Here is a 15,481-nt window from a genome sequence, read left to right on the forward strand (position 1 = left end):
ATTAGAATCCAGCCGATCTCTCTTGTCAGGGTTGAGGACCCAGTGTTGTGCTCACATTTGGTAGCTCTGTTTAGGGGAGAGTTGCAGAGAGCAGGGGTTGAAGCTCTTCATCTGAGGCAGTGTCCTCAGGCTAAATTGGAAGTTTGAGCAGGGTCAGGAGTCAAGGTGAGATGCATAATCGCAATAGGTCCAAGTGGTCCCACTCTAAATCACAAGATGCCCACGTTGCCTGGTCCCAACTTTACCCTGAGTAAAGTTGTCATTTCCACTTCCAGTTTTTCAAGGGTCAAGCAGAAGCCAAAGGAAAACACATAAGATCTTAGTTAGAGTGGTCATAGGCGTGTTTGTCATTCGAGTCTACTGTCACTCTCGTCTTCTTTCCCTAGCCTGAGGGTTCTCAACCGCAGTTCACCTGCCTGTTGTGCACCAGGAAAATCTTAATGTCTTACTGTCAGGACAACCAGCCTCGGGCCAAAAGAAAGGCACAAGACTTTGAGTATCCTCAGGTACTTAGGGCTGGGCAGGAAGAAGAGCCCACTGCCCTCACCTCAGGGCGGGGGGTGTCTGTTGCTAAGGCATCATATGTTCCACAGAGTCCCCTGAGAGCTGACACTCCTCCAGAGATCATGAGCTCCATTCCTGAAAACCCATCTGATGAGGCCTTCTGCAACCAAGAAGAGCCAGAAGGCCATATGTCCAGTCTGTGTCATGAAATAAACGAAAAGGTGTCCGAGTTGGTGAATTTCCTGCTCGTGAAGTATCGAAAGAAGGAGCTGACCAGTAAGGCAGAAATGCTGGAGCATGTCATTGGAAATTACCAGCAGTTCTATGATAGGATCTTTAGTGAAGCCTGTGAGTTCATGCAGTTTATCTTTGGCATTGATGTGAAGGAAGTGGACCTTGTTTCCCACTCCTACACCCTTGTCACTGCCCTGGGACTCACATATGATGGTATGCTGAGTGATGTCAAGGGTATGCCCAAGACAGGCTCCCTGATAATCCTCCTGGGTATCATCTTCACAAAGGGCAACTGTGTCAGTGAGGAGGAGGTCTGGGAAATGATGAAAACCATGGGGTTGGGTCCTGGGAGCGATAGTTTCATACATGTGAAGTCCAGGAAACTGATCACTGAGGACTTTGTGCAGGAAGGGTACCTGGAGTACCGCCAGGTGCCCCACACTGATCCTGCTCAATACGAGTTCCTCTGGGGCCCAAGGGCACATGCTGAAACCAGTAAGATGCAAGTCCTAGAGTTCTTTGCTAAGATGAGTGGGAATGACCCCAGATCCTACCCCAACTTATATGTCAAGGCTTTGAGAGATGAGGAAGAGAAGGCTAAGTCCAGAGTTGCCCCAGCAGAAGAAGGTCCTGCCATGGACAGTGCCAGTTCTAGTGTGCAGGCAGCCTGCAGCGATGATTAGGCCAGACAGGGATTTCAGCAGTGGCTGGGGTGGGGTGACACTGGCGTTGTTCTTCGGTTATGTTTGGGTGGCCTGAGGACTTATAATGGTATTCTAAAGCATTTTTATGTGTACCAAGTTTTAGGAGCTTCACATTTGAGACATGTTAACTGTATTAGTCATGCTCACTGCTATTTATCTAGGTTAGAATTTTGTTACTTTGTGAAGCAAATTAGGCCCTTCCCATGTTGTATGTAATCTGTCACAAGGTACTCTGGCAATTGGACTGGAATTTCTTTGGAAATGTGAAGGAAGTAACTTGACATCAAAATAAATAAAACTGATTTTTGCTAACTTTATTTTCTTTAGAGTTTCATTCTAAGACATTAAAAGATATACTGGGGGGTGGGTCTGGAGAGGTGGCTCAATGATTAAGCACTTTCCTGTGAACCCTAAGGACCCCGGTTCGAGGGTCCATTCCCCAGGACCCATGTTAGCTAGATGCACACATCTGTAGTTAGGAGTGCACGCATCTGTAGTTTATTTGCAGGGGCTGGTGGCCCTGGAGCACCCATTCTCTCTCTCTCTCTCCCTCCCTCCCTCTTTTTCCCTGTCACTCTCAAATAAATAAAAATAAACAACAACATAAAAGATGTACTGGGGGGCTGAGAAAATGGCTCAGCGGTTAAAGGCACTTGCTGGTCCTGGTTTGATGCTTGATTCCCAAGTATACATGTGAAGCTACATGCACAAAATAGCACATGTGTCTTGAGATTGTTTGCAATGATACAAGGTCCTGGCATGTGATATGCTCACTCTCTGTCCCTTTCTTTCTTTGTCCCTCCCTCTCTTCTCGCCTCCCTCCCCTATCTCCTCTCTCTCTAGTAATTACAAAGGACATATATGTAGATCATATTAACTGTTACCAAAGTCAAAACTATAAAACTCCATAATGCCTGGGGTTCGTTTTAGGTACCGTGATTGAGTTCAGACTGAGAGAAAGGAAAGATAGGTGCTCTGGGTAGTTCGTGTTGATATTACAGGGAGGATCATGGGATTTGGTTCTGTGGCAGGAATAAGAGATACAGGAGAGGGCTGGAGAGATGGCTTAGTAGGCTCGATTTCCTAGGACCCATGTAAATCCAGATGTGCAAGATGGTGGTGCATGCATCTGGAGTTTGTCTGCAGTGCTAGAGGCTCTGGCATGCCCATTCTCTCTCGCTATCGCTCTCTCTCCCTGCCTCTCAAATAAAAATATTAAAAAAGAGATACAAATGAACATAGTGTCCAAACAGTGATTGAACCCACCATCACCAAGGATTTCTTAAGATAAGGTTATCAGGGATAATGAAGCCCAGAAGCCCTGGAAGATGCCATTCTGCCTGGCCGAGAGGGAGGGCATTTTATTGTGGGTGTCTCATGTAGTTTGGTCAGATGTAAGCAGGGACTGGGTTGCAGTGACTAAGAATGGATGGGGAGGTAGTGATTGGGTGGAAAAACTGTCGGGAGGGAGGGAAAGGGCTGCTCCTTGACTCACATTCCAGGAGCTTCCCTGGGGCGAGGTCTCCTGCACATCTGGGTTGCTCCATGTGAACTCTGAGAAGGAGGCTATACTGAATTTTAAGCGGGGAATTTCTTCTCAGGGCTGGCAGAAGATCATAGGGCTAAATGGACCATCAAGCCTTGGCTTTTCCAATCCTCCCAGCCCAGGACCAAGCTGACTCAGGCCGAGGCTCTTTTCAGCACTGCATACTGTCTCTCAGGTGATGAGACGTAGGATCCTGGAGCCAGCCTGTCACCTACACAGAGCAGCCCTAAAGAAGGTGACGGTATAAATCAAACCCAATCTGGGGGTTGTCTGGGTCCTGGAAAGCTACTGGATAGTGTGGACATTTCTGTCTGGTCCCAGCATGTCCTTGCGTTACCACCCCTTGCCACGCTTGTCGCTCCTGTGCCTGCCCTTCCAACTTCCACTGTGGCCTAGTTGCCTGGCCCTTCTTGCTGCCTCTTCTCAAAGTGATAACGATGACTTGCCTTCACCATGACACTGAGCATTGCTGCTTCCTGTACAAGTCCCCTGGTCCTCCTAACAGTGCGTCCACATCCCATCACAAAGCCTTGGAAGATTGGTGAGAAATCTTCACTTTGAACTGTGACTTGAGACACTCGGTCATCTCTACCTAGAAGCCCACTATTCTATCTTTCTAGTGGAGTTTGATTTGGCCAATAATTATCCGGTTCCTGGGATATTACTCTGAGAGTAAAAGGAGCATTTAAAAAGTATTGATAATTTTCATACATATACATAATTTTTTATCACAATCCTTTCTCATTACCTTCTGTCTTCCCCTCCCCATCTTCTCTCCACTGAACCTGTTCTTTCCCACTAGTTCCTCTTCTATTTTGGTATATCTTATTTTGCTCTTTTCCATTCTCTTAGATGGCATGTTGATAGGCTCACTATTGTGCAAGGCTTGTGGAAGTAATGACAGCTGCTGTGAGGTCATGAATGCAACCACCACCTCAGGTCTGGAGGACAATGTTCCATAGAATATGGTCGATGGTCGTGATTCTTACATTCTTTCTGATACTCCTTCCACAATGTTCCCTGAGCCTGTGGGTGGGTGGCAGTGACAGAGATGACTCAGTGAGTGCTTAGCACTCAAATGCCACTTCTTAGAAGCTTGATGACTTTTGAGTCTTCCCAGTGGTCACTACCTGCAAAAAGAATCTTCTCTGTCTAAAAGTGAGAGCCGTGGGCTTGAGAGCTGGCTTAGTGGTTAAGGCACTCACCTGTAATGCCAAGGACTCAGGTTCAGTTCCCTAGGACCCGCGCAAGCCATGTGTATAAGGTGGCACACACATCCAGAGTTCTTTTGCAGGGCCCTGATGCACTCATTCTCTTCCTCTCTGTCTGCCTTTTTCTCTCTCTCAAATAAACAAAAACTGCAAGCAGACTAATCTTTGGACATAATCATCTTTAGGACAATTTGACGGGCACCACATATCCATTTAGTCAGATAACAACAGGAGCTTCCCTCCTAGGACCTTGCTCCTTGCAGGGAGCATTTCTGAGGGCACCCGGGTCAGCGTGAGCTTCTCAGCACAGGAGAGGCGCCGGCACACAGCCCATGGGTATGCTGCTTCGGTTGATCAGCTGAGGGACTGTGGCAGCCAGGTCCGCATTGCTGGTAGAAATCACCTCACCAAGAGCAACTTGTGGGACAAAGGGTTTATTTTGCCTTATAGACTCGAGGGGAAGCTCCATGATGGCAGGGGAAAACGATGGCATGTAGAGAGGTTGGACATCACCTCCTGGCCAACATCAGGTGGACCATAGCAATGGGAGAGTGAGCCAAGCACTGGCAAGGGGACACTGGCTATAACACCCATAAGCCCGCCCCCAATAATACACTGCCTCCTGGAGGCATTAATTCCCAAATCCCCATCAACTGGGAACCAAGCATTCAGAACACCTCGGTTTCTGGGGGACACCCGAATCAAACCACCACAGGGACTAAGCCTCCTCACAAGTGGGAGATAAGCAACAATCATCTGCCAAAAATCAACTTCAAATGACCTTGGTATCCTGCTACATATGAAGTATTTTCTTGATGGACATGCTTGCTCCAATTTGAAGAGAAAATGCCCTTCATCGCCCTTCCACTATCTCTGCTACGGCAACTTTCCCCACATGAACTTACTGTCTGTCTGGATGACTAAGGCACCCGTTCAGGTTTTAGATACCAACATTCCTGTGGAGCCCAACAGAGGCTTACAGGTGAAGAGATACCCTTGCATCTAATGGGAGAGGACCATCCTCTGCCTTCCAAGAGGATAGAAAAAATTGCCAAGGGTAGATCCGAAAATTGCCTTTCTATAAGCTTTCCCATAATCCCCAGGCAGTAAGATGGATAATGTAGGACTTGAAAGAACCTGCCACAAACTAGGTGTACTGGTACGTGTCTGTATTCCCAGTAGTTGGGAGGTGGAAGCAATAGGGTCAGAAGTTCAAGGTCATCCTTGGGTACAGAGCAAGTTGGAGGTCAGCATGGCCTATATGAAATATCTTTCCAAAAAACAGTTAAATTAAAAGAGGCATTTGCTACAGGGTGGACACTGAAGAATTCAGAGAATTTGAAGGCAAAACTGGTCTCAGAACTCTCACCAATAGGTGGACTGTGGCTGCACTTAGGTTTATTTAAATGCTGACATTGCCCAGAGTAGTGGGTGTATTCTCATAACATCAGTCCTCCTTTTCCAAATTCTCCCGTGATTTAGTCCCCTCCTGTAAGATCACTACAATGATTGATCTGATGGGTATTTGTTTAGATCAACTTTGGGGGTTTTCATAGATAGCTGTGTGGTAATAATATGTTAGTCAGTTTAATGTAGATGCAGAATAAAGAGTCTAGTGATCTTCACCTTGCCTTGAAATTCTCATGAAATGAGTGTAGGGTAGCACATGCACGTCCACCTTGAATTGGCCTCCATTACTCCAGAGTTCTACAGCACCCATATATCACAATCAAGCCGTCCTCTTTCTGATGGGCAGAGGCTATTCCCCATTTGTTGTGATAAACATTTTTTGTTTCGATTTATATTTATTTATTTGAGAGTGACAGATAGAGAGAAAGAGGCAGAGAGAGAGAGAGAGAGAGAGAGAGAGAGAGAGAGAGAGAGAGAGAATGGGTTCGCCAGGGCCTCCAGCCACTGCAAACGAACTCCAGACGCAGGTGCCCCCTTGAGCATCTGGCTAACGTGGGTCCTGGGGAACCGAGCCTCGAGCCAGGGTCCTTAGGCTTCACAGGCAAGAGCTTAGCTGCTAAGCCATCTCTCCAGCCCAGTGACAAACATTTTTAAACATGAATTCCTGTGCAGAAGTACATGTCTTATACTAAGACAAGAACATAGACACTGGGCTAAAGTGGAAATGGTGTTAATTAACTTTTGGGCTGGAGAGATGGCTTAGAGGTTAAGCACTTGCCTGTGAAGCCTAAGGACCCCCGTTCGAGGCTCGATTCCCCATGACCCACGTTAGCCAGATGCACAAGGGGGCGCACACGTCTGGAGTTCATTTGCAGTGGCTGGATGCCCTGGCCCGCCCATTCTCAATCTCTCTCTATCTGTCTCTTTCTCTCTCTGTCACTGTCATATATATAAATAAATAAAAATGAACAAAAAATTTTTAAAAATAGTTTAACTTTTTATAAGTCTTACTAAAAATTATGTTCCCTCATGTGGCAGATAGGCGAGTCAGTGAATGGAACTGGTCAGTTCTCAATATATCCCTACCCTAATCTCTGGAACCTTTAATTGTGGCCTGTCTGGAAAAGGGGACTTTGCAAATGTCATTAAGGATTTTTCTGTATCATGTGAGTATGCCTTACATGCAACTACATGAGTTCTTACAAAAGCAAAATGGTGAGAGATGTAAAACACAAGGCAAAATGACATTGTGACCACAAAAACAAAGGCCGAAGTGAAGACTGAAGTGATAAGGTCACAAGTCCACGGATATTGGCAGCTTTGGGACCTGGAAGGAACTAATCTTGGTAATGTTTTTAGTAGTTGTGGTTCCTGGGATGGAATGAAGGGCGGCATCATGCAGGCTAGGGAGGTGCTCTGTCTTTGAACTGCATGCTCGCCCCAGTCCTGCTGATTTTAGCAACTTAAGCCTTTATAATTGCAAGAGAATTAATTTGTTTGTAAAGTACTGGGAGAGGCTATAGAAAAAGAACACTTTCGCTGGGCAAGGTGGAGCACGCCTTTAATCCCAGTACTCGGGAGGCAGTGGTAGGAGAATCACCATGAGTTCGAGGCCACCCTGAGACTCCATAGTGAACTCCAGGTCAGCCTGGGCTAGAGTGAGACCCTACCTCAAAAAACCAAAAAAAAAAAAAAAAAAACCAAAAAGAACAACAACAACAAAAAAAACCACTTGCATGCTATTGGTTGGGAAATAGTATAGCCATTGTGAAAAATATGATATGGAAGTTCCTCAAAAAATTCAAAGTAGATCTACATATGATCTGGCAATCTCACTATTGAAACTATATCCAAAGAAGGTGAAAACAGGGTGTGGAAGAGAGACAGCTACACTGACCTGACCATAGCAACATTGTTCATAGCAATCAATACCTGTAGATAATCTAACCCTCCCTCAACCAATGAGTCCATGAAGACATCGTGGCACAATATACAGCATGGAATACTATTCCATCATCAAATGTACATTTTGTCTTTTATGGCAACTTGGATTGACCTAGTGTGACGGTCAAGTTTGGTTGTCGAATGGATCAGGTATCCACAGGTATTCCTCCTGGTTGGGTCTCTGAGGTTGCCTCCAAGAATGAGGAAGTCCTTTCCTCAGAGTGAACCCTTTAAAAGGGGGGGATGGCTTTATGTAAGGAAGCACTGGGAGAAAAGAGCTGCTTTCTCATGCCTGTACTGTTTTCTGGTGAGCGCCTTCACTTGCACGTGCAATCTGTCTTGTTGGCATTGGAACCAAGTTTCCTCAACCTTCCAGCATAGACTTGCAGTGGAATGTTAGGGGTTCAGAAAAGTCCTTGAACCCCAAACCCTGGGTTTGCATTTAACCAAACTGAGAAAGATAATTATTAAGTTATTATATTTATTAAGTTATTATATTTATGCAGGAAGTATAGAACCAAAGGAAGGAAAGTGCATACACCCACGTGGTTGATCTGGAAGAAAGGTGAAAGCACAGTCAGTGAGGACAGAAAATACAAGGAGTTCGTGCCATGTGCAGGGCAGGAACAGACAAAGAGTCCATGTGGGAAAAGCCATTAGGAAGTTATCCCCTCCTATTGGCCCAACTCACCAGAGCCTGGATGTTCAGGAACGGTTAGGCAGCCTGGAGAACTTGCCCTTCCCTCTTAAATGTATTTACAACCTTATGGTGGTGGGCCCTACCTTCCAGCTCAGGTGAGCTAGAGGCTGTCTCAGGAAGAGGCTAACCATGGTGCCATGTTCTAGGGACTGAACTTGACCAATCACAGTGTTGGGATTAAATCCTAGGAAAGAAGACCTCCCTCCCAGGAGGGGCCCAGGTGGTTTGTGGGAAAAACACATCTAGGGAAGAGATAAGAAGTCAGATCATACCTTGATCTCTAGCAAAAGTGGAGACTGTAAGGATACTTGCAGAGACCCAGCCACCGTAACTGCCTAACAAAGCTACCTGACTCAGACTGAAGACCTGTGTTTCCCAGGAAAAGCTTCAGGCCTTCAGTGCTATATTGTGGGACTGCTGAGGCATCCAGCTGTGGGACCTGAGCATCGACTGGGTTTCCTTAACTCTCAAGCCTTCAGACTTCTGTGGTTGGACTGGTGTTAAGTAATCCAAGAATTTCTCTTTTTATTACAATTTATTCTATCAGTTCTGTTCCTCAAGGAACTCTGACTAATACACCTGCACAGGTTAAGTGAAGTAAGCCATGCTCAGAAAGGCAGCCCCATGTGATGTCAGAGATGGAAATCTTAAAATTTGAACTTGGGGGTTGAATAGATTGCTCAGTGGTTAAAAGCACTTGCTTGTAAAGCCTAACTGCCTAGGTTCAATTTTCTAGTACCCACATAAACCAAGAGGCACAAAGTGGCTCATGTGCTAGAGTTCCTTTGCAGTGGTAAGAGGTCCTGAAGCATCCATTCATTCCCTCTCTCTCTCTCACTCTCTCTCTCCTATGTAAATAAATAAAAAATATTCCTTAAGCCAGGCATGGTGGCACATGCCTTTAATCCCGGCACTCAAGAGGCAGAGGTAGGAGGATTGCTGTGAATTCAAGACCAGCCTGACACTACATAGTGAATTCCAAGTCAGTCTGGACTAGAGCAAGTTCCTACCTCAAAAAGCCCTTCTCTCTCCCTCTCTCTCTCTCTCTCTACACACACACACACACACACACACACACACATAATGGTTAAAGTTGGACATACAGAAGTTACAAGTAAAATTGTTAAATTGTTACCCAAGGCTGTGGAAGGTGGAGAGCTTTTATCAATGGATAGTAGATTATACTTAGGATGGGGAAATTAAGTTCTGATGCATAGCAGCATGTCCATAGATAAAATAAATGTACAATGTATTTTTAGAAAGCTAGAAGAAAAGACTTTGAATGTTTTAGCCATAAAAAAGTGATCAATGGTTGAGGAGAAATTATTTTTGACCTCACTTGAACATTGCTCAGTGTATACATAAATTAAATACTACACGGTACCTCATGAATAAGCAAAATTTGTATGAATCAGTTACCATGGTTTTAAGCTACTACATTTTTAGTAATGTGTTACAGTGACAACGGGGAAAGAACAGTGGAGATGTATAACTTAATTCTCTTAAAAACATAAGGGACTGAGACTGTGGCAATGGCTCAGTGAAGGAGGTGCATGACGACATGAGTTCGGATCCCCAGAATTCCTGTAAAAATGTCAGGTGTGGTGTGCACCTGCAATCCCAGGACTGTGGAGGAAGTCTCAAAAAATCTCAGTCTGGTGTAAATTGTGACCTCCAGAGTTGGAGACCTTGTCTCAAAGGATAAGGAGGAGGGGGAGAGATTGCTTAGCAGTCAAGGCTCTTGCCTGTGAAGCCTAAGGACGCAGGTTCAATTTCCTAGTACCCACATACGCCAGATACCCATGGTGGCGCATGCATCTGGCCTTCATTTGCAGTGGTTGGAGGCCCTGATTCTATCTCTGTATTTGCCTCTCTTTCTGTCTCTCTCTCTCTTAAATAAGAAAATAAATAAAATAAAAAAGAAAGAATGAATAGGCAAACAGCAATGATCTCCACACATATATACACATGCAAAAAGCCAAAGTCAAAAGTTTGAGGAGAAGTATGTCCTTATTCAGCAGAAGAAAGAAGTTTAATCATGGCAGCTTTTAGGTTCTGGGATAAGATGGAAGATGTGGAGATGCCACAGTGTCCGCAAGGCATATGGTGTTGGGCATAAGAGGAGGGTTGGATATGGACTCCCTGAGGAGCACAATCAGCAGGAGGCCTGGGCTGTTAGGGACATAGAACACAGTAGCCCTGCCCTCTGTGGGCAAGAGCAAAGCCCAGCGCCTGCGGAAAGCTGGGTGCGGATGGGCAGGCGTCCACGGCCAGACAGACTGCTCGGGGCTCTGGGGCTGCCTTACCACCTGGGGTGAGCAACAGAACCCTGAGTTTCCAGTCTCCTCCTCCTCTCCCACAGTGTTTGCTGGCGAGCAGGAGCTGCAGGCACTGAGAATGGCGCTCCCATGTAGTCCTCAGGGCTTTTTGCCTCCTTAACTTGTCAGCACCCTCACGGCGCACCTTTGCCTTGGACATTGGCCACCTCCGAGTGTACAAGCTGTGGGGGCCAAATTTGGAGGAAGTGAGAGCCTGTCTTTCCCAGATAAGCTAAGTCAACAATGGCTCACAGCGGGCACAGAGAGGAAGCTTTAAGAATGAATGCAGTACACAGGTTTTCTCCTGTTTTATAGTTACGGATTTTACATTTTGGTGTATGATACATTTTGTGTTAATTTTGTGGTCTATGAGGTCTGTATATAGTTTTTTTTTTCTTTTCTCCTTCCTTCCTTCCTTCCTTTCTCTGTATTCTTCCTTCTTCTCCCCACCCCCTTTTATTTTGGTACATATAGATAGCAGTTTTTCAGAATCACTTATTGAAAAGAATATCTTCATTTCATTTTGCTAACTTTGATCCTCTGTCAAAGATCCACTGAGTGTATTCATGAGGGTCTCCAGTGCTGACTCTTTCATATTCCACTGATCTCTTTATGCTTTCTTTTTTAAATTTTTATTTATTTATTGAGAGCAACAGACAGAGAAAGAGGCAGAGAGAGAGGGGGTGTTGCTCCAGGGCCTCCAGCCACTGTAAATGAACTCCAGATGTGTACGCCCCCTTGTGCATCTGGCTACGTGGGTCCTGGGGAATCGAGCCTCGAACCAGGGTCCTTAGGCTTCACAGGCAAGCGCTTAACCGCTAAGCCATCTCTCCAGCCCTCTTTATACTTTCTTGTACCAAGGCCACAATGCCTCCATGGCTGTAGCTTTATCATAAGTCTTGTACTGGGCTTTGGGAGTTCTGGACTTTGTTCTTCCCCCTCAATACTGAGTTTTCTGTTTTGGGACTGTTACATTTTAAAATAAACTTTACAATCAATTGCTAATATTAAAAAAAAAAGGATGAATGCAGCCTAGGGGAGAAGCTGACCCTTAACCACCATGGGCTTGACACTAGCCTGATTGGGAGGAAAGGAAAGAGTCTCCAACTTCAACAAGACCCTCCACCTAGAAGATTCCAACATCACAGGGCACTGAACACAACTAATACAAAATGTTGCCAATTTTTGAACATTCCCCTTTTGACTTGTCTTGTTTTTCTAAGGAATATTCCATGCAACTTCTGTAGAACACATGTCTCAGAAGCCCACAGAGCAAATATTAACAATTTTTTTAAAAATCAAATGATTTTTCTATTTTATCAGACCTAAAAATCAAACTACAAATAAATGCCAAGTAAAATTGGACAAACTATAGAAAACAATGGAAAGTAAATGATACAGGTTTGACTCATTGGAGGATCGTTGAACAAATATGGAAGGAATTCAAGTATTTTCATTCCCAAGTGCAAATGAAAAGACAACTTATAAGAACCTTGAGATATAGTAGTCACCTGTAGAAAGGAAGTTTATAGTCATGACTGTTTGCATTAAAAAAGTAAGCAGAGGGGCTGGAGAGATGGCTTAGTACTTAGGCGCTTGCCTGTGAAGCCTAAGGACCCCAGTTCGAGGCTCGGTTCCCCAGGACCCAAGTTAGCCAGATGCACAAGGGGGCGCACACGTCTGGAGTTCGTTTGCAGAGGCTGGAGGCCCTGGTGCACCCATTCTCTCTCTGCCTCTTTCTCTTTCTGCCGCTCTCAAATAAACCAATAAAATAAAAAATATTAAAAAATAAAAAAATTTTACAAAGTAAACAGAGACTGGCTGAGGAGATGGCTCAGTGAATAAAGCACTTGTGCAAATGTAAGGACTTGAGTTCACATCCATCATCCTCCAAAATACCTGATGGGCTTGGTGGCCTACCAATAATTGTAGTGCGTGGGAGTTGGAAATAGGTGATCCCTGAAACAAGCTAGCTAGCTACGCTAGTGTAATCTGCAAGCTCTGGGTTCAAGTGAGAAATATTCCTCAATATATAAAATAGAAAGTGATCAAAGAGTACACCTGATGTCAACCTTTGTCCTCCATATACATGCACACATATGTGTATATGCCCACATATATGTCCACATGCATACAAGTACACATGTGCTTGCTTGCATACATGCATGCAACACACATGTACACATACAAAAAAACCCAGAGGGAACTCAAGTAACAATAATGCAGCTCAAAGTCTTAGAAAAACATGAATAATTCAACCCCAAATTTAGTTGACCTAAGGAAAATATTTCAGAGCATAAATTAATGAGCTGAAATCTAAAGGAATAATACAAATTATTAGTGAAACAAAGAGTTGACTATTTGAAAAGATAAACAAGATTGACAAACTCTTATCCAAACTATCAAGAAAGAGAAGGATACATATTGATAAAATTAGAGATTAAAAGAGGACATTGCCACAGATACCAGTCAACTCTGGGGGCTCATTAGGGAATCTTTGCAAGCTTCTAGTCCCAAAACCAGGAAACTTTAGAAGAAATGGGTAAGTTTCTAGAACCATATAATCTATCAAAATCAAGTCAAGAGTATATAAACAATGAAGCTGAACTATTAGAAACAGCAAGACTGGTGCAATCATACAGAATTGCCCCCAAAAGGAACAGTCCATGAACAGATGAACCCACTGCCAAATTCTACCAGGCCTCAGAAGAATTTACACTACTGTTCATCAGAATGTACTCATTCTACAAAGCCCATATTACTGAGACTAAAAGTAGATAAGGACAAAACAACAAACAGTAAGACTATTGACCAGTTTTTCTGACCACAGACACAAAAATTCTCAACAAAATACTTGAAAACCAAATAGGGAGTGAATATCAGTAATGCTCATCACATTCATGGTGGTGTTTAAAGATTGCTTTGGAGTCCGAAGTGTGCAGCACTCCCTCAGGTCACATTACATTTAAAATCATGAATTCCATTTAAACATATGTGGTCTCTGTGTTGGACCCAGCTATAATAGAACTCAATAGATACACATGCAAAGCCAAAGTAAAATTAAATTTCTCTCCTGTTAGGCTTTTATTTGCTGTGTGCTCCATGGCACATCACTACTACTTTTGCTTTACACAATAACCTTTCAACTTCATTTTCATACCAAGGACGTCGTCTCTGTACAGTTGCAATTCCAAGTACCCTTCATTCCTTTGTATAGATTCAAGTTTTTACCTGGTATCATTTTTGTTGGCCGGGAGGACTTTCTTTAACATTTTTGTAATATGCATCTGATTGTTCCAGAAAAAAATGCTTCATTTTATCTTTGTTTTGAAATGTATTTCTACTGGGTATAGGATTGTAGATTGATGATTTTTTGGTACTTTAAAGGTATCATTCCTCTTTTCTATGACATTTATTGCTTTTGACAAGAAGTATGCTGTCAATTTTACATTATTTTTAAATAGTTTATTTTTATTCATTTACAGAGAGAGAAAGAGAGAATGGGCATGCCAGGGCCTCTAGCCATTGCAAACAAACTTCAGATGCATGCATCTCCATGTGCATCTGGCTTATGTGAGCACTGGGGAATCAAACCTGTGTCCTTTGCTTTTGCAGGAAAGCGCCTAAAACACTAAGCCATCTCTCTAGCCCTACACTAATTTTTATATTTTAAAAATATGTCTGCCCTGGCCACTTTGAGGATTTTTCTCGTTACTACATGTTTTAAATAAAATCATTGTTAGATAAATTGTACTTTTTGTATTTTTCTTTTTCTTGGGATTGTTTTGGGATCTGTAGATTCACAGTTTTCATAAAATTGGCCATATTCTATGTAGTATTTCTTCAATGTTTTACTCTCTCCCGCCTACTTACTCTGCTAAAAGGAATGTCCAGTGCATATATGTTAGGCCACAAGAAGTTACCTCATGGCTGGCTAATGAATATACATTATTTTCAGTGTTTCATTCTCGTTACTTCATCCTGCCCAAGAGCAGAAGTTTTGTACTCTAAATTGAAAAGCCAATTTTATGCATGATGAATGCCTTAGCATTTCAAACTTATTCAAACTAGGACCGTGACTGGGAAATGGTGGGGCTCCTTATATATGTTCAAATAGATATATTTAGATCTAGGAGAATATAGAATAAAATAAAAACAGAGTTTCCCTCTTGCTAGTGAAATATAATTAATTAATTAATTATTATAATTTGGTTTTCACTCTAGCTCAGGCTGACCTGGAATTCACTATGTAGTCTCAGGATGGCCTCAAACTCACAGCAATCCTCATACCTCTGCCTCCCAAGTGCTGGGATTGAAGGCATGCACCACCACACCTGGCTTTTAATTGATTTCTTTTTTATAGAAATATTTTAAATTAATTATTTACTTATTTACAATGAGAGAGAGAGAGAATGGGTGCTCAAGGGCCTCAAGCTGCTGCATATGAACTCCAGAGGCATGTGCCCCTTGTGCATCTGGCTTATGTGGGTCCTGGGGAATCGAACCTGGGTCCTTTGGCTTTGCAGGCAAACACACCTTAACTGCTAAGCCATGCCTCCAGCCCTTAATTGATTTCTTAATCTTAGTTATTTGTCCAATATTTTCCCAAACCTCTGGAACATATGAGAATTACACTAGCCTTTATAAAATGTATTTTTGCATGAGTATGTGTATGTGGTGTGTATATGCATGTTTGCATGTGTGTGAGCACACTTGTGTGGGCACACGTGTGCAGGGTGGAGTTTGACATCAGGTGCCTTCCTCAATTATTCTACAGCCTAGATTTTGTTGTTGTTGTTGTTTTGAGGTAGGGTCTCACTCTAGCTCAGGCTGACCTGGAATTCACTATGTGGTCTTAGGGTGGTCTTGAACTCATGGTGATCCTCCTACCTCTACCTCCCAAGTGCTGG

General features: G+C 43.6%; 1 protein-coding gene across 1 annotated transcript; it reads left to right on the forward strand.

The window, feature by feature from the left end:
- The first annotated feature begins 440 nt into the window (after positions 1-440).
- Positions 441-1,421, forward strand: LOC101618052 (melanoma-associated antigen 10-like). Its single transcript, XM_045139971.1, has one exon. The coding sequence runs from the start codon at positions 441-443 to the stop codon at positions 1,419-1,421; it is 981 nt and encodes a 326-aa protein (XP_044995906.1).
- Positions 1,422-15,481: the final 14,060 nt, after the last annotated feature.

This window comes from Jaculus jaculus, chromosome X, assembly GCF_020740685.1.
Source record: "Jaculus jaculus isolate mJacJac1 chromosome X, mJacJac1.mat.Y.cur, whole genome shotgun sequence".
Classification (NCBI taxonomy): Eukaryota; Metazoa; Chordata; class Mammalia; order Rodentia; family Dipodidae; genus Jaculus; species Jaculus jaculus.

Coding starts and splice junctions, on each gene's coding strand:
- LOC101618052 (XM_045139971.1), top strand. CDS start 441: ATGTCTTACTGTCAGGACAACCAGCCTCGGGCCAAAAGAAAGGCACAA.